Source organism: Macaca fascicularis, chromosome 13 (genome assembly GCF_037993035.2).
Source record: "Macaca fascicularis isolate 582-1 chromosome 13, T2T-MFA8v1.1".
NCBI classification, from domain to species: Eukaryota; Metazoa; Chordata; class Mammalia; order Primates; family Cercopithecidae; genus Macaca; species Macaca fascicularis.
The window spans coordinates 107019331-107040603 of record NC_088387.1 but is presented as its reverse complement, the minus strand read 5'-3'; the positions used below and the strand labels follow the sequence as shown (position 1 = coordinate 107040603).

The following is a 21273-nucleotide window of genomic DNA, read 5'->3' as shown; positions in this document are numbered from 1 at the left end:
ATCGTGTATTAGTCCTGATCATCTGGCTATGCCCCGAAGGTCATAATTCATATACTGTGACACTAGTGAGCGGGACAGAGAGTTACTATTTCTTCAGCTCCAGCTGTGTATCTGATAGAGCCTCACACACACAACCTCACATAATACTCACCAACTTTATGAGGCAGATAATACTACCCTTATTTTTATACATCATAGACTGAGGTTCAAAGAGGTGGAAGAATTAGCCTGAGGTCATTCAACTAATCTGAGACTTGAGTCCAGATCCACTCTCCCTCCACCCATGGCACCTGCCCCAACCACCAGGCATTCTGCACACGCACTCCCTTCCTGACGCCACCCTATCCACCACCACATCCAACTTGCTGAACCACAGTTGTGGGCACATTATTAACTGAATTCTATCCAGAAAAGGCAGGTTGAAAAGAAAAAAAAAGGAGGCCGGGAAGGGAAGAGTCTCTTAGTCAATAAGAAAGTACGTTCATCAGTCGGTACAAGACAGAAAAAAAAGTTTAAAAGAGCGGCAGCTTGCTCATCATTTCCATACAGTTTTATTTGCAATTTGTTGGAACCACGGAGAACAATCGGCAGGTACACGTGTTGTTTTTGGGAACAGCATTCAACTCCAGATGCTTTTTCCGCTAAGGAGCAGAGCCACAGGCGGCCCTCACACCCAATGCTGTGCTGCGCGGAGGGCTGTGCTGAAGGTTCTCAAGGTCCGGTGAGTCCCCCTCACGGCCAGAAGGAGAGACCCAGCTTCGGCTTTGTGACCGGCTTCTTGCAGGTGTCTGCCCAGCTCCTCTGCATCCCAGCGCCCTTGCTGGAGGCTGGCCAAGAGGTGGTCAACGATACGCGGATAGAAGGGAGTGGAGACACACTTCACCAGCAGCTTAGCATCCAGGAGCAGGGAAAGGAGTTCCTGGTCACAATTGGAATCATTCACCTTCAAGAAATAAGACAGGCACAGCGTGAGGGGGTGTCTGCGTTGTCCGCCCCCCCGTTGGATCCCTCGCTCTCCACTGGGCTGCCTTCATCATCATTCATGCCCTGGCCTGGGTTTAAAAGCATGTGTGGGTCATGAGCACCTCTGAGGTAGGTCACAGATTGGGATGACAGACGGGGCTCCTCTTAATATGAGAAGACACAAGAACCCCACTGCAATCATCGCCACAGCTTCCAGATACTGGGCACCAGAAACTGTATTCAACACTGTACCAGCATTTCTCCACCGAGGCCTTCTGACTCAACCCCGTGACTGGCACTTTTACCTCCCAACTGACAGATAAGGAAACTGAGGGGTAGGAATTTTGCTTGACATCGTAGCCAGTGTTGTAGAGCCAGATTGTAAATTTGGGTCAGTCTTGGCATCAAAGTGTGCTCTTAACAACCACAGTTACTGTTTTATTTGTACTTTCACCGTGATCCACATTCTTTAACACTGTATCTTTCTTGAATATAAATACACATGAAATAGCTTTTTTTAGAACAAGAAAACATTTTTTGTACTCCATTGAGAAAAGAATATGTCCCTCAAGCCCACTGATACAAGTAAGATAACCAACAGTGGGGTTTTAAGCTGTTCTTGCTTGGGCCTCTAGGAAGCTCAGTACTAACATTACTTTTTAAAAAATGGTTTCCTTGGTTCTTTCAGTTTGCATATTCTCTTTCTCCCTGGTCTTATCTTCTAAATATATGTATTATTTTCAATATTTTTGTAAAGAATCAAGTCCACACTGATCACATCAAAATTTGGAGCTTCTCACTTACATTGGGGTATCATAAAACAGATTCTTGACAGGCTTTTCTTAATGTTACCGTGCATTTTTAGTAATTTGGGTTGCAGGACTCTCAGAAATAATGTCAAAGCCAATTAACTAACGTTTAGACCAACTATATTATGCAATTATATACAACATACTCTTCCTGCATGTTCTGTGACAAGGAAGAAAGGCTACTGAAGATGCGAAGGTCAACTGTGTCTACTGACTGCAAGAATTAACGAGAGAAGCACTGAGAATAAAATCCTGCCCGCTATCGGATACCGTGAATCTTTCCTACTACCCATAGGGGTCACTCCAAATCCAATGTAAATGTCACCTCCAATGCCATCTTCTTGCTGACATTTTCTTTAACTTTCTTGGCCAACACTTGGGAGTATGGTCAAGGATTCCTCCTTCTTCCATACTCCCAAGATACCTGAGATTTGCCTCTTCTTGCTGTATGATAAGTAATTTTATTTTATTTTATTTATTTTTTGAGATGGAGTTTTACTCGTTGCCCAGGGTAGAGTGCAGTGGTGCAATTTCGACTCACTGCAACCTCTGCCTCCCGGGTTCAAGCGGTTCTCCTGCCTCATGCTCCCAAGTAACTGGGATTACGGGTGCATGGCACTACGCCTAATTTTTTGTATTTATTAGAGACGGGGTTTCACCATGTTGGTCAGGCTGGTCTTGAACACATGACCTTAGGTGTCCACTCGCTTCAGCCTCCCATAGTGCTGGGATTACAGGCGTGAGCCACCATGCCCGGTCTGTATGACAGTAATTTGTATGTCTGTCTCCCTTACCGACTAGGACATTCTTGAAAGCACAGAAGTTTTATCACTTTTCCATTTCGGCACCCCATTCCATTAACATTTGTTAAATGGTTGAGTGAACCTACATTATTAAACTGTCACATTTTTGTAAACTGCACAAGTACACGACAAAGACCCCATCTTTCAGGGACTGATCAGGACTAGCCTCCAGAACAGAAGACCCTCTCGGCAAGCCCTCAGTGTCTTTTCTCCGGCCTCCCATTTCATGAACACTTGTACAGCCCACCTTTGACCCAAAACACTTAGGCTGAGCTCCATTTACCTTTGTTTTTGTTTTTAGGAGCTAGATGACAGAAAAAGCCACTGGTTCAAAGGACTTGTTTTTGTGCTGGAAGGGGCACGGAGCTTGGATTTCTCCTTGCTGGGGCTGCCTGTGATTCCGAATGCCTTCTTTCCATCCCACTTCTCTCCCTGTCTCTTCATGCCTAGCAAACAGGAGTCTCCAGCCCACAGAGCTCCTGCCCTCGGCAGCGCAATGTCTACGCGCCAGAACCCTGAGAGGCCCCTGAAGTCTTCAGACATCCCTTCAAGACAGTTCTCACCTCCTCTGACAGAGGCAGGCTCAGTGAGGCCAAGTGTCACACAGTGGCTCCGTGGTGCAGTGGCCTAGAAGCCCGGGTCTCGGATTAGTTTACTTGTTGATTGTTTCCCTCCAGAACATGAGTTCCTATGGAGCACAGATCTTGTCTCTTCTGTTCACCCCTGAACCCCAACGTCCAGAATGAGGTGGCCACATGCTAGGAGCTGAGCAAGATTTGTGGAATGAATACCCAAGTGAATGAATCACTCCACAGCGCACACTCTTTTAGTCTATGCGGCTGCCTCCACCCACGTGCATGCACATACTAATGCGTGCACACACACAGGCCATCTGAGTTACTGTATGTGTTACCTTGGTTCATCCTTCAAAACAAAGAATTCCCCCGCCTAACCCTGCAGGAGAGAACAGAGTGTGTGCCAGGATACTACAGGCACATGTTTGATAAGATGCACAGATAAAAGGCTCAGAATCCGAACACTGCAGGGCAATACTTTCTTTGTTGCCCGGAATACGTTTTCCAGGCTGGGACACCTTGATTATTCTTTCAGTTTACTCACTAACCCTCCCTCTGGAAGCCTGACAGTCTCCTAGAGAGGGAGTGATGGATTCTTCCAGCCTGAGGGAGAGACAGGGGTTCTGTTAGCGCCTGCGGCCACTGCTGCTCTCATTCTCTTCGCAGTCTGTTTCTATCCAGTGCAACCAAATCTTTCCCGTGTTTCTGGCTGGATATACCCAGCTTTTTAGAAGCTGCTCAATCCTGGCATGGAGGGTAAGGGGTGGTGAAGGGCAGGGTAGGCTGTCTTCTCTCCAAAAGCCTGCTGCTTGCTGTCTTGGCTGAGAATGCCTAAGGTTAAAGACACGGCAATGAAACGCAGGCTTCCTCTTGGCCCCGGCCCACTCAGAGGTTCCCTTAAGAAAGATAAGGGTCTGGGTTTGCTGACCTGCATTGAGCTTGGGCAGTGAGCAGGGAAAGGTTGGGAGGAATTTTGGGTTTGGCTTCTTATAAAACGGAGTGCTGGAAACACAGGGTGGGTGACTTTGTCTTATTTACTTTCTCTGACATTCTACCTGGGCCTGGCTCTTTGCAAGAAATATAGAATGGCCCAAGTATACTTCAAAATTGTCAGCGGCAAGGAAAATACTGCATAGGTAATTTTTCTGTGCGTATTTGGGAACAAAATAGAGAATGAAAGAAGGAAGAGAGAGATGACCTTTGTAATGACCCATTCCAACAAGTACATTTTAAAGAAGAGTCTGAGGTTCAGAGAAGGAACAGGTCATAGACAGCCAAGATGTGCCTTTCCATATCCCAGGCCCCGCAGCAGGGTGCCAAGGCCAGCACAGCTGAGGGCCGGGTGTCCAGTCCCAAAGCACCCTCCAGCACCGTGACATTAGCGCCACACGGCTGACGTGCTAGGTTAATTTGTTAAGCCTCAAGTTGTCTTTGTTTTTTCTTGTTTTTGACTAAAATTCATCCTAACATACTAAAACTTCAGTACTATCTGCCACAGAAGCTGGTACTCTCTGACCACGCATTATTTATTCTAACCTACTTTTTATTTTTAAGATAAAAATAAAAAAGTGGAAATAGTTGGAAAAAATCATGCCACCTTCTTGCTGACATTTTGTTTAACTCTCTTGGCCAAGCTGATTTCACCTTCCTCCATACTCCCAAGACACCTGAGGTCTGGCTCTTCAGGCTGTATGACAGTAATTTGTATGTCATCCATATTTCGGCCACCACAAGAGAATTATTTCACCCTCCTTTCATCTCCAGTAACTGTCCACGTGCATAGATTTTTTTTTTCCACAATTAATCGCATGATATTTGTATTCTACTTTTCTCATTATATGCTAAGAATTTTTAAATTGTTTTTCACATAGTTTTCAGTCTTAAAAATTTTAATGGCTGCAAAATAGTTGTTTAAGTTATTTAACTTTTCTAAGTATTTCAGCCATTTTTAATTGTTTGATATTACTGAAACACTACCATGAATGTTTTTATGCACATACTTTCTTCTTCATTGAAATCATCTGCATAGGACAAGTTACCAGGTGAGGTATTACTGGCATGTTACAGGCCGAACTATGTCCCCGCACAAATTCATATGTCGAAGGCCTTACCCCCAGTACCTCACAATGTGACTTTATTTACAGGTAGGGACTTTAATGAGGCGATGAAGGTAAAATGAGATCATTAGGATGGACTCTGATATAACTGGTGTCCTTACAAGAAGAGAAAACAGGACACACACATGAAGCGAGGGTCAGTCATGTGAGGACAGTGAGAAGGCAGCCGTCGACACACCAAGGAGAGAGGCCTGGGAAGAAACCAACCTTACACTTTGACATCAGACTTCTGGTCTCCAAAACTGTAGGAAAATAAATTTCTCTTGTTTAAGTCACTTAGTCTGTGGTACTTTGTTAGGTAAATTAATTCATCAGGCAAATTAATACATCAGGCAAAGTATCTGAAACATTTTTTTGGTTCTAAATATGAATGTAAGCACAACCACATAGTGATGTCAATTGTGCCAGCTTACAGCGGTGACATCAGTGTGGGAATGCATCAGTGTCACATCATGAACTTCTCAGCTTTAGGTGTTAACATTTAGAAAAGAAAAAGTCATTTGCTAATATAGGAGATATGTAATGGTACCTCAAGGTTGCTTTCATTTGAATTTGTTTATTTGTAAGAATGGCTTTTTCCATAAATTTCCTATCATTTTTATTTTTTTGTTGTGGGAAGAATCAATCATTCACTCATTTAGGAGAGTTATAACAGCTTTCCACTCTTTCACATGTGAAGGATTCTCTGTATAACTGAAATCTTAACCCTGATTTTCGTTATCATGAACATTCTAACCTATTGTTTACAATTCTGTTTCAGTTGTTTTTTGTCGTATAGAAGTTTTACACTTTTATATTGTCAGGATCTACTCCTTTATTCCATTGCTTTAAAACTCAGAAGTTACAATTCCTCAAAGGAACTGATATATTCTTTTTATATTTTCTGACTTTTAACAATATTTGACTTTTAAATTGATCAGAAATTGACTTTGGCATATGGTCTGTGGAAAAATCACACAGCCCGGCCAGCGGGTTGACTGGTGCTTACGGGGCATGAGGAAGAAAATATATTCTGTCATTTTTGGATGCGGTTTGGATGTGAGAAATAAATATGAGACAAGTCCAGAGGATTAGCTGACTTAATTCCCCTGATCAAATAACTCTGAATTACAGTGAGAGAGAGTCTGGTGCTATGAAAAGAAGACAGGCTTTTGGGTTAGAGACAAATTTCCAGTCCTGGTTCTGTCACTAAACAACTGTGTGACCTTGCTAAGGACGATCTCTCTGAGCTCCAGTTTCCACATCAGAAATACAGACTGTCTGTAAGGGCTGGGAATAATACAAGCTTTTAAGTGCCCAGCACAATGCCAAGCGCAGAGTCCAGGTTCAGTAAACAGCTGACGTTAATATAGCCAAACAAATCATGAAAAAATGATTTTCTAGAAAGGGAAGGGCTTATATATATCAGAAGATGAGTAAAATGCTTGCTATCTCAGTCAGAGATTATTTTTGTGTGTCAGCAATTAATTTTTGAGAATAAATGATACTTTACAGATCTTGGGAAAGAAATCTATTAAAGCACAAAGCACTGCTGTCTTCCAAGCCATTAAAATGCTATCTGCTTAATTCCTCTTTCAACAATAGGTAATGAACCTTCTCTGATTTAAAATCTTTGATTTTATGGATCTATATCAAGCTAAGAGTAATTACAATAATGAGGAAAGCTGAAATTTCAGAAGCAAAATGTATGCAGGCCCTCGTTTCATTTATTTTAAAGAAGATTATTTAATATTATTTCACTGTTTAGGGAACCATGTTTGTCTTGTTCTAATATATACTATTACTAATAAAAGTTATTGAAAATATCAACCACAAGGGTAGAAAAATAAAAGGACAATATAAGTATATACTTGGGAAAAATGCCTACGGATGTTTGTGTTCTGTATTTACTTGAATATGATGTGCAGTTTCCATTTTCTCAGCATACCGTCAGTTTCATTCCTGGCATGGCACTTAATGGAATACTGCTTCTGAAACCAAAACTACGACAAATCACCTGCTCACGATCTAACAACGAGATGGAGAAAATCTTTGAAAATCCAAGCTTGATCACCTCTGTGACCAACTGAAACGCTGGATTTGAGGGCCCTGATCTGGCTAGTTCCACACGTTGTACCTACCTCCTTGCTACCTTGGTTAATTCCTTGTGTTATTATTTCACATGTCAATCTCTCCATGAGATAATTCATTTAAGCACAGGGATAACAATATTTTACCTCATCTTTACAAACATCTTACCTATTCCTCACTTTATACGCAGTGCCAGGCTGTGCACAATGGGTGCTTGATATGTCTGTTTATACCAAGTAAATTAACCAATCACTAGTGCTGTTTAGGAATCTCAGGCTGATCTAGAGGGTGAGCTGCCTATCACTGGACGCATCCAGCTGAGACCTCTGGGAGATGCTGCTGCAGAGCTTCCTTTATCAAGGAGACCCAGCACAGGCTAAGGATGACTGACAGGAGGTGTAGGTCAGATCTCTATATGTTCAGGTTAAAATGATAGTTAGAAATAAGTAGACATACCCACAATTTTGAGAAAAGAGCCTGGCACTCAAACAGCCCAAAGAAGAGTGATTGTCAAAGAGGCCAGTTTACCACCAACTGGTGTCTGGAAGAGCAAAGGCTAGTTCTTGCTCGATTCCTTGAATTGTTTGGCTCACTTCAGCTTAACTTGGTTTGGATACACTTAGAAGAAAACCAACTGACATTAGTGTTAATTTCAGTTAATCTTCAGTTAATACCGAAGACGGACTCTGCAGACATCAAACGAGGTTGTTAGGACCCCAACCCAATGTGCCTGCTATCATGTCATGCTGGGGCAAGAGGGCGAGTGTGTAAACCTGGGCTGGGCAAGGAGAAGGCAATACTGAGGGGGCACACCAGGGTGGAAGAGACTCTCGCCAGGGAGGTCCTGGCTGGAAACCTGGATAGAGTTAAATGGGAACAAAGACAGAAAGGTTTCCTGGTTTTGTATAAATATGTCGATTCACATATGCTTTTCTGAAAATCTTTATGGTTCTCCCCCCAGCCTGGACGCTGGCCACTGTAAAATAATGCTAGAAGCTTCTGGTGCCTTCATGGCTAGGTTATAGGGGATAGGAATCAGATTTATCAAATATGTGAAGGGCTGTCACTGGAAGAAGGACCTTAGTAATCTGAGAAAATCCCCAGGGCAGGACTAAGGTCAATGTGATCAAGATAAAGGGGTACAGGTTTCATTTAGGAGGTGCTCTCATGTCATAATCTCACCCAAAATGGCACATAGCCCCCTGCAGTGTTCAGCTGGAGCCTGAGAGAGTGAGTGCGCTTAAAAAGGAAGCATAGCTAGGCGAGTTGTTGGGCTAGGTCTGCTCTAGTCTTTTGCAGAGCTAATATTATATGCCTCAAGGTGCTTTCAACAACTTCATTCCTCTGTAGAAATAACCCTTTTCCAATGTAATAAAGCCTTCCTACTTAACGTTAAAAGCAGAAGCATGGTAGAGTATAGACTTGGAATGTTAGGTCTGGGGTTTACATTTCAGCTTTGGCTGCTTACTAGCTCTGTGACCCCTGAGCCTCAGTGTTTTCATCTGTGAAACCAAAATAATAATATCTTCTCATACGATCATTAGGATAAAGAGACAATGTGCCTATTATAGCACTTGGCAAAGAGGTGGGATTTGAAAGATGGTAATTATTGGCATCAAGGAGAAGCCCTTAATTAGGTGCTAGAGGTCCTAAATGCTTCTTTTATAACCCCATGCATTACTATTTTAACAGACAGCAGAGTCCAGGACAATCCCTGGGATGAGGGGTCGCATAGAGGCATTGAGCAGTACCAAAGAGGAGGAAGCAATGAAGAGCAGGAGCTGTTGTAAATAGGGAATTACAAAATGGGAATTTTCAGTATACAAAAAAACCCTTATAAATACATATCTGCATATTTTAATGAAATAAGTCAAGATGCTTCCATCCAAACAGAAAATATTCCAGAGATGCAAGTCAAACACATCAGCAGCGCTGCCCTTCTTGGAGAGAATAAGGTTTGAAAGTGAGCTCTCAGTCTCACTGGGAGTGATGGAGAAGGTGATCCAGAAGTCTACGCCGTGCAGGGTGTTCATTGTTCATCATCAATACAATGCCAAGGAAGGACTTCCCATTTCTGGCCCAGGAAAGAGGCTGTTGGCCATTTATAAAAGGTTACATGCACCAGAGGTCTGCAATTTCGGAAAAGCTTAGAGAAAGAAATGAGTACTACTACTAGAGGAAAAGTCAGTACAGTCTCTGGCATCAGCGCTTAAGCGTCATCCTTTTAACGGTAAACACCTATAAAGCTGTCAGTATCTTGTAATGAATAGCAAAATAATACATGCTATCAGCAAACAAATGGGGGTGTTTTTCCACTCGGATCTGCACACCGTGCAGGAGAGACTGCTATCAGCGGAGTGCCTCTGCCAGATGTTTCCCCTTTAATGTCAATAGGAACTACTGTCAACAACCAATAAGGGGAAAACTAAAGTTATTGATGAACTCAAGCACCCTGCTAATGGATACGGTAAATAGCAAAATAAAAGCAACCAAAAGAAAGCCAAAGTTTTCTATTTTTCATTGCAATACCAAGGATGACTTAAAAACAGCTGGACATGAGTCCTGCCAAAATGCCCATTGAAACTCTTCCCTTAGAAAAGTGTAACATAACCCTTCAATGGTGTTGGAAAAGCAATGATAAATGGTAGTGATTTCACATTTTATCTATGTAGCATTTTACAATGATACAATTATAGAGAACAGATTAGCAGTTGCCAGGGGTTGTTCAGGAGGTGGGGAGGAAGAAGGTAGACAGTATGAGAGATCCTTGTGTCTCGTACCTTGACTGCAGTTAGTGGTCATACCAAGTTACAGGTGACAATGTCACATGGACACACACACACACACACACACACACACACTCGGGAGTGTCTGCAAAACTCATAAAATCTATACAGTGTCGACAGATTGAATCAATGTCAGCAACTGGGTCATAATATTACAGGTGAGTATCCCTTCCAAAAAGCTTGAGATCAGAAGTGTCAGTTTTTTTTCAGATTTTGAAATATTTGCATTATACTTACGTGTTGAGTATTCCTAATCTGAAAATCTGAAGTCTGGAATCTGAAACATTTTAATGCGCATTTCCTTTGAACGTCATGTTGGTGTTCAAAAGTGTTGAATTTGGGGCCATTTTGGATTTCTGGATTAGAGGTGTTCAACCTGTATACTCTAGTTATGAAAGATGTCACCATTGGGGGAAACTGGGTGAAGAATGCCAGAGGCCTTGCTATATTATTTCTCACAACTGAGCGTGAATTTCAAATTATCTCAAAAAGTTAAAAAATGTTTTTTAAATGGAAACTCTGTAAAACCTTAGCTCTCTGGGGACTGCAAAAGGTCCAAACACACTTAGCATTTTGTGGGACACATTTTTAGGGCACAGATGGGCTAGCCTAATGTGAGCATTCAACTTAGCGCAGAGAAGTTATGGTTCAGTCTCATTACTGAATTTCTAAAAGGAAGGATCTGAATGGTAGGCAAGTGACTCATCTTAGCAATTTATACCTGTGGCTTTGATTCCTGGATCTGAAAGGCACAGACGTTTCGTGTGCTATCATCACAACCACAGGCAAACTACTCACAGTCTGCAGAGCAGCTTCAAAACCACAGGCTTAGCACCATGCAGCACATCTAATGTGCAGATCAAAGTGTTACGGAAGTAAATCAGTGCCATATTAAAGGGACTGGGGCACTGCAGTGTTACCATTTAGTTTCTTATTTTGATAGTTACTGTGTAGGTATGTGGGAGGAAGTGCTGTTGTGTGGGTAGTAAGATTAGTTAGCAGTTAGGGGCCGCCTGTGCTAGTTGCAGTTCTGACAGAAGCATTTGAGATAAAGAATCTTTAAAATGAAAACCAATACACTCTGCCCATGGGATCCAGGACTACATCAAGAGAGCTCCACGTACGATGAATATGGAAAGGCAATGTATAATACATCACTGTTTTATTCTCAAAGAGGCCCATGGCAAATTTTTGTGAGAATGCCTAACACAGTGTACGAGGGTGGGGAGGGAAAAAAATGCACTGAGAATATGCAGAAGTTTTTTCTCTTCTTCCCAATTTCTTGAATTTATAAGAAAAAACTGGCTAAGAGAAAAAACTCATTATAATTCTGTTTCATATAAATTCTCAAAGTTATGCAACTTTCATTTTAGCATAGATAGGTGGGAGGGCTACTGAAAGACAAGTCCTCTTGATTCCCTACTTCAGTCAAGGTCCCAAAGAGGCCTCTGTTCTGATTAATTATTGGTGATAAGGTAGGGTATTCACAAAACCCTTGCGGGAGCTTTCACATTATTTTAAAAACATATCTGAATGAATAAAGGCATTTGATTTTCTCATTTTATTCATAATGACTATTTCCAAATACAATTATATTCTGCTTTCTGTAACTATTTACACAATTTTCTGTATCCTTTGTCATTAAGAAAACTGTGTATCAGTGATGTCTTTTCATCAACCTCTTCACTGTCTTGAGTAGCAAGCATATATCTCTGCTCTAGATTCGCCTTCCTTCTCTGGTCCCTAGAAGATATCCTGACACATTTTTGTCTGTCACATTTTGTTACATACATATATATGTATATATACAATGTAAAATTACATATGTGTGTACATATGTATATGTGTATAGTGTAGATACTCAGACACACACACACTTCAAATGAAAGAATGATCTCCACACAAAAGGGCTTCAGTAAGGATCATACAACATGAGTTCATTAAAACACAACCCTAAGCTATCTAATCCTAAAGTGAAAAATTTTAAATGAGAAGAGAAAGTTTCCTCCTAATCATAATAACAAGGCAACAGGACTTGAGGGAGAAATCTCAACCTGATGCCAGTACATCACGCCTCAAGACAAGAAGGTTGCCAGAGGAAATCAGAGTTTGAGATTTCAGATGGTGCCAGTATACACTACTTATAACCACTGTCTTACCTTTAATTAGTGGATAACCTAACACACACATCCACAGATGGAAAACCTGTGCAATGATGGGAGTTCCCTAGACCCAAATTTTAAGTAGCTACAGGACTGCTAGTTCATGGCTGCTTTGATCTTCTTAAGGAGACTATCATCCTGCTTCTCTAGAAAACTGTCTTCTTATTTGGATTTGTATTCTGGGCACCAAAACACTGTATCTGGTTCATGGGAAGAGCTTAGTAAATGTTTGTAAAATAACCATACACTGCTGGGACAAAACTGGAACAGCTATTGTGGTCAGAGAAGACTGTAGATACAGTAGTCTTCAATTAACCATGGTGTTATTTATGAGAATGAAAGTGCTAATTCATTCCTTTGAAACATTAACAAAAAGAAAAAAGAAAGTAAATTCAACGGGCATACCGTAGTGACTGCCGTGATTTGCTCCAGTGCCATCTCGCGCAGATGCTCATCCCGGCTCTCGAGGAGAAGTTTCAGAGATGGAAGCAGGAGGGACTGGTTGAGCAGCAGCAGACAAAGCTCCTTCACAGCCTGAAACCACAGAGCAGGGGTGAGCAAGAACTCCAGGACGCACTTCTCATCAGCGCGGTTCTGGCTAGATCATTCCACCCCTTTTTCTATAGTAGCCTCTGTGTGTGTGTGTGTGTGTGTGTGTGTGTGTGTGTGTGTGTGTGTGTGTGTGTTTAAAGCCTCACATGGGACCACACTGAATATACTGAATATGGGAGTTGGCATCCACTTCACTTGGTTCACAGTAAACTGTGTACAGATTTCCAAGCTATCAGATATTCATCTATGATACTGCTTTTTAATGGCTTTGTAATACTCATTGTACAGATACAGTGGTATAATTTATTTTCCTAAACTCTCACAGCCCTAGTTTCCTCATAAGTAAAATGTATGTATTTATAGCTCCTTTGCAGGTTTTGTGGGGTGTGTGTGTGTGTGTTTGTGTGTGTGTGTGAGAGAGAGAGAGAGAGTTTGTGTTGATGAATACAGCATACAATGCTCAGCATATAGTGGAGGCTTAATAATAATAAAAAGAATTATCAATTGTTAATCTTGTTAACAACCTCTAGTTTTCATTCACTGAAGCGAAGGAAATCAGCAAATAAAATATTTTAAAATGTGTCTATCATTTTAATGTCAAAATGAATTGACTCCTTAATATATTTAAGACAGTCTATCTTCATGAAAACTGTGTTGCAGAAAAATGAAAATGTGTTTGGATCTCCACAGGCAGATCTGAATTTTATTCTCAGCCCTTTATTTTACTAACTGAACCTGTGGTCACACAGCAGGCTTTCATATAAGATAGCAAATGATAATCCTTTACAACAAAAGCATAAAACAATAAGAACAAGATTTGCAAACTGTTTTGCCCTGCTGAGCTGTGTTGCCATTTGGGTCCTGACTTTAGCTGTAACACAAAGAAGAGAACACTTTGGACCAAAAACCAGACAATGAGTGACTCCACTACACTAAAGCAACGGTTGCTCTAAAGAACTGACAATTATTGGCATTCACGGGATTGATTTTTCTCTTGTGCCATTCAGACAGCAGATCAGAGAAGAAAAACTCAAATTTACTATATTTTCAAAGTTGCTTTACATTATTATAGAGCATCGATAAAATAAGAATGGCACAAGTAAGCTCCCATTTAAAACTCAGGATCAAGTTCTCTTTGGAATTCTGCTCATTTTAGTTTTAGCTTTCACCCAGCACGTCTCTTCTTGAAATCGGCAAGGCCCTCACATTTCAGAGTAGAAGGCTGTGCTACACAAACCTGTGTGGCAATGATCAATACCAGCAGGGGAGCGGTTTGTAAAACACATTCTTCACACATTGGGAATTCTAATTCAAAAAAGTATGGTGTGTGCCTTCAAGAACCCGTGACACAGAGCAGTCTCACCAAGCATCTGGGGCAAAGAAACAGACAGAATTTTCATCCGGGATGCCGGACCCTGCAGAAGATTATTTGGGAGCATGAAACAAGCCCCTGAGCATGGCACTCCGGCCTGGCTGGCCACATCCTGGGGCCTCCTCCTCCTCCTCTCGGTCATGGCAGCACTCCCCACCCGTGCATTCCACACCAAGCTCTGTGCGGGGCCCCTTCTGACACAACCCACACATTCTGTATCTGCTCTGTTCAATACCGTAGCCACAAGGCAAAAGCTACATTTGAGTGCAACCGAGGAACTGCATTCTAAATTTTACTTAAAGGTTTTGATAAGCCACATGGGGCCAGTGGCTACCATGTTAGGCAGGGTGGCTGCTGGGCGCTGGACTCTCTCACACCTCCAGGTGTTTACACATAGGGTAACCTTTGCTCTTTCTCTGTCTGATTAACCATCTACTTGCTCTTTAAGTCTCAGTTTTAAAATGCACAGAAAAACTGTACTTCCTCTGCAAAAGCACCCTTGAATGTCCCAGGTTAGCAGTCAATGTGCTAAATGTACTGTATAAATATTTCCCACCTTATCTTTTATCTTGTATTATGACAGTCATTCATTGGTCGACCTGCCTTGCTTGCAGGCAAGAATATTGCTCCTTCTCTGTATTCTAAACTTGCTTGGTACATGCCATACCTAAAACTTCTTGTCTATAATTCCCTCTCTGAACAAACATTTGCTCACTCAGTAAGTTATCAGCGATGAGTAAACAAGTATTTCTCAATGACTTATGATATTTAGACATCGCATAACATTTGGCTGACCTTGGCTTTCATGACAAATTTTATGGAGTAACCTGTGCGCCCCTCTGAGCAAGCATAATGGATAGATGGCACACAGCGAGGCAAGGACATCCAAGAATGGAGGAACCCACTTAGGTGAGCCACTGACTACTTTTCATCTCTTAGCTACCAGTTATTGGCCAAATACTTACTCTATCTCTAAGTGCTAAATCCTCTACTATGTTTGTTCGCTATTTGCCCCGTGTTGCAAGAGAACGTTTATTAAGAGATTTACAAAGGGATTTGGGGAACTGCAAGAAAGGTCGAAGCAGCAGAGAAAAACCACAAAATACCTCATTTGATAGGCCTTTGCAGTTCAAACCTGTCAGACTATGAGGACAGAGAACAAGAGAGTCCTTGGATGGAGAGGATTAGGTGGGCCCAGGCTTAGAGCCAGGCCACAAACCCGGGTGTTTGTTCTCCCTGTGGACTATGGTTTATGAAGATGCACTGGGGCACTGTTCCCATGGCCTGACAGTCATGAGAGAAGCAGGACCAGTTCGCCAATATGCCTTCTGTCCTTACACAACTCTCCTACTGTCCCTGGAGTATCTAGCATCAAAAGGTCTGCAGGGCCTGCAGCAGGAACTAGGGGCACAAGGTGTGCAGGGATTGGTGATGCAGAGACCGAGGGGCTTATCGCAAGTCCCGGGCATTGCATGGGGGCTGCAAGGCAGCTTGCAGTCCTTGCCCTCCAGCAGGCCTAGAATGGGCTGAGCTCCCACTGCTGTTGCCTGGATGTCCAGAAGCCCCTGGCACTGCTGGTTCTGCAGCCCCAGGTTGATCACGATCTTGGCCAGCTGGGCCTCCCCACTGGCCACCAGGCACTGTACCTGGGCTTTGGTTTTGTGTTCTCCAGAGCCTCTCAGGTTGTGCTGGGCCTGCTGCTCAATCTCCAGGGCACTAACCGTGCCTCTTGAACTGTAATCTCTACCGGCAAGGCAGCTGCTCTGAGCTGAACATCAAGTGTTTGTTACATACTTTGTTTTAATATGCATCATCTCATTTAATTTCTCCTCAAATCCTTTGACAAAGGTGTGATCTCAGCCCTACTAATCAGATGGGGAAAGCAGAGGTAAAATGGTTAAATAACTTGAATGTTATGGCATAACTTGTCTGATTCTAAAAATCAAGCTCTTGACATTAGCAAAAGTGGCTCAACCCTGACAGAGAACAATCACATTGAGATTGAGAAGCTGGGAATTATTAAGGCTCTCTCACCAGCTGGGTGACTTAATCCCGTGCAACAGACCCAGAGCATCGGTGACTAACTCATGTTGTGTCTCAGCAAAATCATGGACCTTCAGGGTCAGTCACAAATAGCTGGACCTTGGAATTTTAAATCTATAAATGCCAACAAACTGCTTTATGCCAATTTCTTATTCTACCTATCCCTGACTCTTGAGAGTGCTTTATATACTGCCACGGATACAAGCTGATTAGAAGGACACAGAACTTTTGAGACTGTGGGACACAGGACCTGTGAGAAAGTCACTCATCCTGCTGGTAATATTTTCATCAGGAAAACCATCATGGCCCTAAGTAAGCAAGTCCCAGGAGCAACAGCAAGAGTCACGAAGGCATTCTAAGGAGTCATGAATTTTTTTAAAACTCTGTAAGTATGGTACCTCAGTGGAAAAAGGGAAACGGAGATGAAGAAAAGGTGAGTACTCTTAAGTACTCTGACATAAACAGTTGGGCACACGCGTTTCCTAAATCATGGAGTAGGACAACCAAAGATATTGAATTTAGGAAAAAAAGTCCTAAGTAACAGAAAATTGTACCACCACAGTGATATAAAACATTGCGGAACTCTGAAATTAAACTCTTCAGCTTCCAAATGTAGTAAAATAAACTTAACAAGATACTGCCACTTTTTAATAGAAATGTTCCTTCCTCTGTAACACTTTTAATTTACATTTGAGCATATTTAGCCATCAGTAAAAACAGTACATACCATTTGCAAATAGCCTCTAATCACAGCAGCCTCAGGAAAAAAAATCTATAAATGTGTCCAATTGAGAGACAGAAACTGAGTCAGCTTAAGGAAAATGAAGGAAAGTCACTGTGACAAGAGAACTCCTTGAATAATTATCTTTTGTTTCATCAAATTAAAGAGACATGATAATGACCTACTTTGCAATGGGGTTTAACCCAGTACCTCCTCTCTCATCCTGAGAGAATTACAAATTTATGAAAGGTAGTGAATTCTGTGCTATGGATGAAGCAGTACACATACAGCCTCAGCTCATTCTCCTTAGAGAATAGACAGAACTAGCATTTTCTCATCCAGCTTAACCTCTTCTTTCACAGACCAGAAAACAAAGATCCAGAGAGTTTGGTGCTTTTCTCACGTTCATATAGATGTGGCCCAGTCTGGAAGAGAAACAGTACAGCTTCAAGCATTACTAGAGCTCCTTCTGTTCTACTATGTATGATGTTCCCTGCCCTTAAGGTGCTCCCAGTCCTAATAAAGAACAGAGGTAGTAAATCCCTTCCCATGGTGTGTGTGAGGAGTACTCTAATAGATGTGTGCTTTAGGTGCTGTGCTATCTTTTCTGACCTCTTAAAAACACTTAGCAAACACCGACCACATGACTCTGAGATCAAATGAGACCCCTGCAAATAAACTTAATGTATTACTCTATTTGTCAAAGTACCTCCCTCTGGCTGTAGACACTTATTAGGGAGTTGAATCATCACAGCTAAATCAGAACTTTTCATTTAACCAACAAGTCATTTGCCGATAGGAAACAGAAAGCACAGCTTCTTACACGTTCATCAATAAAAATAACATGTTTTTCTTCTATGTATGTAAAATGTAAATGGAGTGCTGACGAGAATATTACTGCTATGGACACAGATATGTCTAGGACCTATTCCCAGGCGGCTAAAAGATAATACACATCAAGTGGTCCCTATAGGCCCTTTGGCCCCAGGGACTGGTTTCGTGGGGGAAAATCATTCCATGGACTTGGGGAGGGGTTGGTTTGGGGATGATTCAAGCACATTATATTTATTGTGCACTTTATTTCCATTAGTATTACACTGTAATATCTAATGAAATAATTATACAACTCACCATAATGTAGAATCAGTGGGAACCCTGAGCTTGTTTTCCTGCAACTAGATGGTCCCATCGAGGGCTGATGGGAGACAGTGACGGATCATCATAAGGAATAAGGAGTGCACGACCCAGATCCCTCGCATGTGCGGTTCACAATACGGCTTGTGTTCCTATGAGAATCTTGTGCCACCACTGATATGACCAGAGGTGGAACTGAGATGGTAGTAAGTGATGGGAGCGGCTGTAAATACAGATGAAGCTTCACTCATCGCCAGCCACTCACTTCCTGCAGTGCGGTCTGGTACCTAAGAGGCCATGGACTGATACTGGTCCTCGGCCTGGGGTTTGGGGAAGGCTGACATACAAAACTGTTACTGAGCCTTGATTAGCTAGCTGGTGAGATGATGTCAGGGTCAAGCATGCAGTGGCCATGTCATGGCCAACTTACATTCCTTGCCTTGCAAAAGTTATAGTAAAACCAAACCAATAAGGGTATTTTAAAGAACAAATAAACATCTTTAGACAATGACAGAGATCCTAACAACCTTATGTCTTAAACACTGATCATCTAGATGCTAAATTCTATAGGCCATTCTTGAAGGAAGTGTTGAAAAGGGAAAACTGACAGTAACACTTATATGATTGCATAAGAGACATTCAAAATTCATATGTCTCCCAAATGTAGTAGGAATGGCTCCTCTGGAAGAATTCCTTTTTCAAGCTTTCAAGCACAGAGACTTGATTTAAAGATCAGACCCACCATTCACTGCCTGAAGAAGCAGGAGCAAGACCCCTGACCTCAAACCCTCCAATCCATCAGCTGTCAAGTGGAGATAAATGAATCTCCTTAGAGAAGGTGCTGAAGGTTAAAGGAGGCAATATAGACGAAAGTCCAAGAGTGTTAGCAAATGTTAGTTATCACCATTACTACCTGCCTGTTAGGCAGTAACAGGAGACCTTAAACAATGCTTTCCTAACCTAGATTCGACAGAACTGACAGTAGAACACTGCTGGTCTTTGGTCCCGATCTAATAATGCTTGATCTTAGCTTATATTCAAGCGAAGGTGAATCTCATGTTATTTACATGTTGCTTACTTTGGTGGGGATAATGAAATGCACCGAGTCCCCACACTATGCAGTGGGCTGAATCCGGCCCTGGGTGACACACACATGATATAGCCACGGTTCCCCTCTCCAGGTGCCCACAGTATAGCAGAGCAGATCATGGGTTCATAAGTGGCTGATACAAGCAGACCTCGGTCCACAGCGCAAATCACACTTCACCAGAGTAAGGCGAGGTAATTTTCGGTGTTGGTACTTTATTTTGTAGAATAATTGTGTCATTCTGGTAGTTGGAAGACTTCTTTAAATGGATAAAACATTTTAAAATTCAATAAAAAAAATCCAAGCCCTCATTCAGAAAACAATTCATTAAATGTGCATTCACGAGAATATTTTCCTTGAGCGATTACAATAAGGATTCAAAGGATCATATTTACAAATTTATTTTCAAGTTTATCTCCTACAGAGTAGGAATGCAAAATCAATTTAATGCCATTATCCAAATGCTTAAATTTAAGACAGTAAATTATTCAAATAACATACTGCTGAGGTGGGATCCATAGCAGTGAGCTGAAATTAACATGTGCTTACTTTAGAACGTTCTCCCTCTTTCTCTCCATACATATATATACACATATGTGTTTCTGTGTGTGTGTATATATATGTGTATGTATATATATAAAATGTCTCTGTGACAGTCAAACCATGGGATCAAACAAGAGAACAAAGGTCAAAAAGGAGGTGCCTGAGTTTTGACCATACTTTGCAGAGAAAAAATTTTGTGGTTATGCAATCTTGTTACAATGATGTTAAAAAGCATGTAAAATTCAAAGTGGTTGGTTACCTACTGAGAAGAGTGCTAAAGTTTACTACTACTATGCCAGCTGGCCTAGTTCAGACAGATAATGCATGAGCTACCATGGCCACTTGGAACAGAAACTTCAGTTTGACAGAAAAGGGCGTCTAGAAGAAACTGAAAACTGGGTTATACTCTGGGACTTGTACAGGAAACGTTGGCTCCCACGAAAAGACAGCAGCCTCAGAGGATCCTTTCAGCATCGCTTTTCTTCATCTGATCCATCAGAAATTATGGCCATTACCAGTAATTACTTAAGCGAAATGTTCCTCAAGTCCAGTCACTGGGATTGCTTATAATAACGAGTTCTGATAAGCAAAGGGCTACTCCTTAGGAAAGCACTCAAAATATCCACTCACCTCTACAGGCAGCATCTGCTTGGTGTTATACAAAGAGCGACACATTTTCAAAACTTCGTTCCCCAATTCTTCCTTGTTCTCTATCGTACATCTGGTTAGCATCACTGTAGCTAGTCTCACCCATGGATTATTTGTTATGCTGGTGTTTATGGAGAAAAATACAAGGCATTGGAAATGACTAAAGCTATCATAATTGTGATACATTTTAAAACAAGTGAAATGCTTATGGTAAATTACAATCAGAATCTAGATGACGTGCTGCTTCAAGTCAACCTTGTAGAAAAGACAACACCTTAAGGAGAAAAAGCAGCTTCCTGTGGTATCACCAAGCAGCCCAGCAACACCGGGGTAGTAAGTGGCATTGAAACAGCACAGGCTTTGTGAAGCCAGACAGACTCGGGCTCAGATTCTGGCTACTTGGATCCTCAGAGAAGTTATTTAGTACTTTTGCCTAGTTGTATGGTTCTGGGGAAGCCACACCCTTCTGGGTCTCAGTTTTTTCATTGTGTAAAGCTATTTAATGTCTTTTTTTCCTTGAAGAGTTGCTTTAATGAATGATCTATGTAGTTGTGAAGAATCAGTGTTAATAGCAAGCACACATTACTATTTACTACATAAATACTGCCTCTTGCTGATATTATTATTATTACCATTGTTATTGTAATGGGGTCAGGGCAGGACTAAGTTACAATCAGGGTACTGCATAGCAGAGGTCAGCTGGGGAGCATAGGTTGAGGAAGCCACAGACAAGTAGTATGAAGATCACACTTTGGGCTTCATATTGTTTCCCTGTATTGGAAACATAAAAGCACACAAAAGTTTGCCTTTTCTTTCCCTTGTCTTTACTGACACTACCCTGTGTTTCATAGAAACATCACAATTTACATTTCCATTGACAAGGTAATG

At 41.7% G+C, this 21273-nt stretch overlaps 1 protein-coding gene across 3 annotated transcripts in view; it reads right to left on the bottom strand.

Annotated features, from left to right (window-relative positions):
* Positions 1–538: 538 nt before the first annotated feature.
* The window catches only part of NBAS (NBAS subunit of NRZ tethering complex), a 390542-nt gene continuing 369807 nt past the window's right edge, over positions 539–21273 (bottom strand). For all 3 annotated transcript variants that reach the window (XM_005576512.5, XM_074012306.1, XM_074012305.1), the window contains 3 exons: positions 20368–20506; positions 12691–12819; positions 539–943 (listed from right to left, as the gene is read on the bottom strand). In XM_005576512.5, coding sequence (XP_005576569.3) covers positions 668–943; positions 12691–12819; positions 20368–20506 — 544 coding nt within the window. In that variant the 3' untranslated portion in view covers positions 539–667. The remainder of the gene's footprint in view (positions 944–12690; positions 12820–20367; positions 20507–21273) is intronic.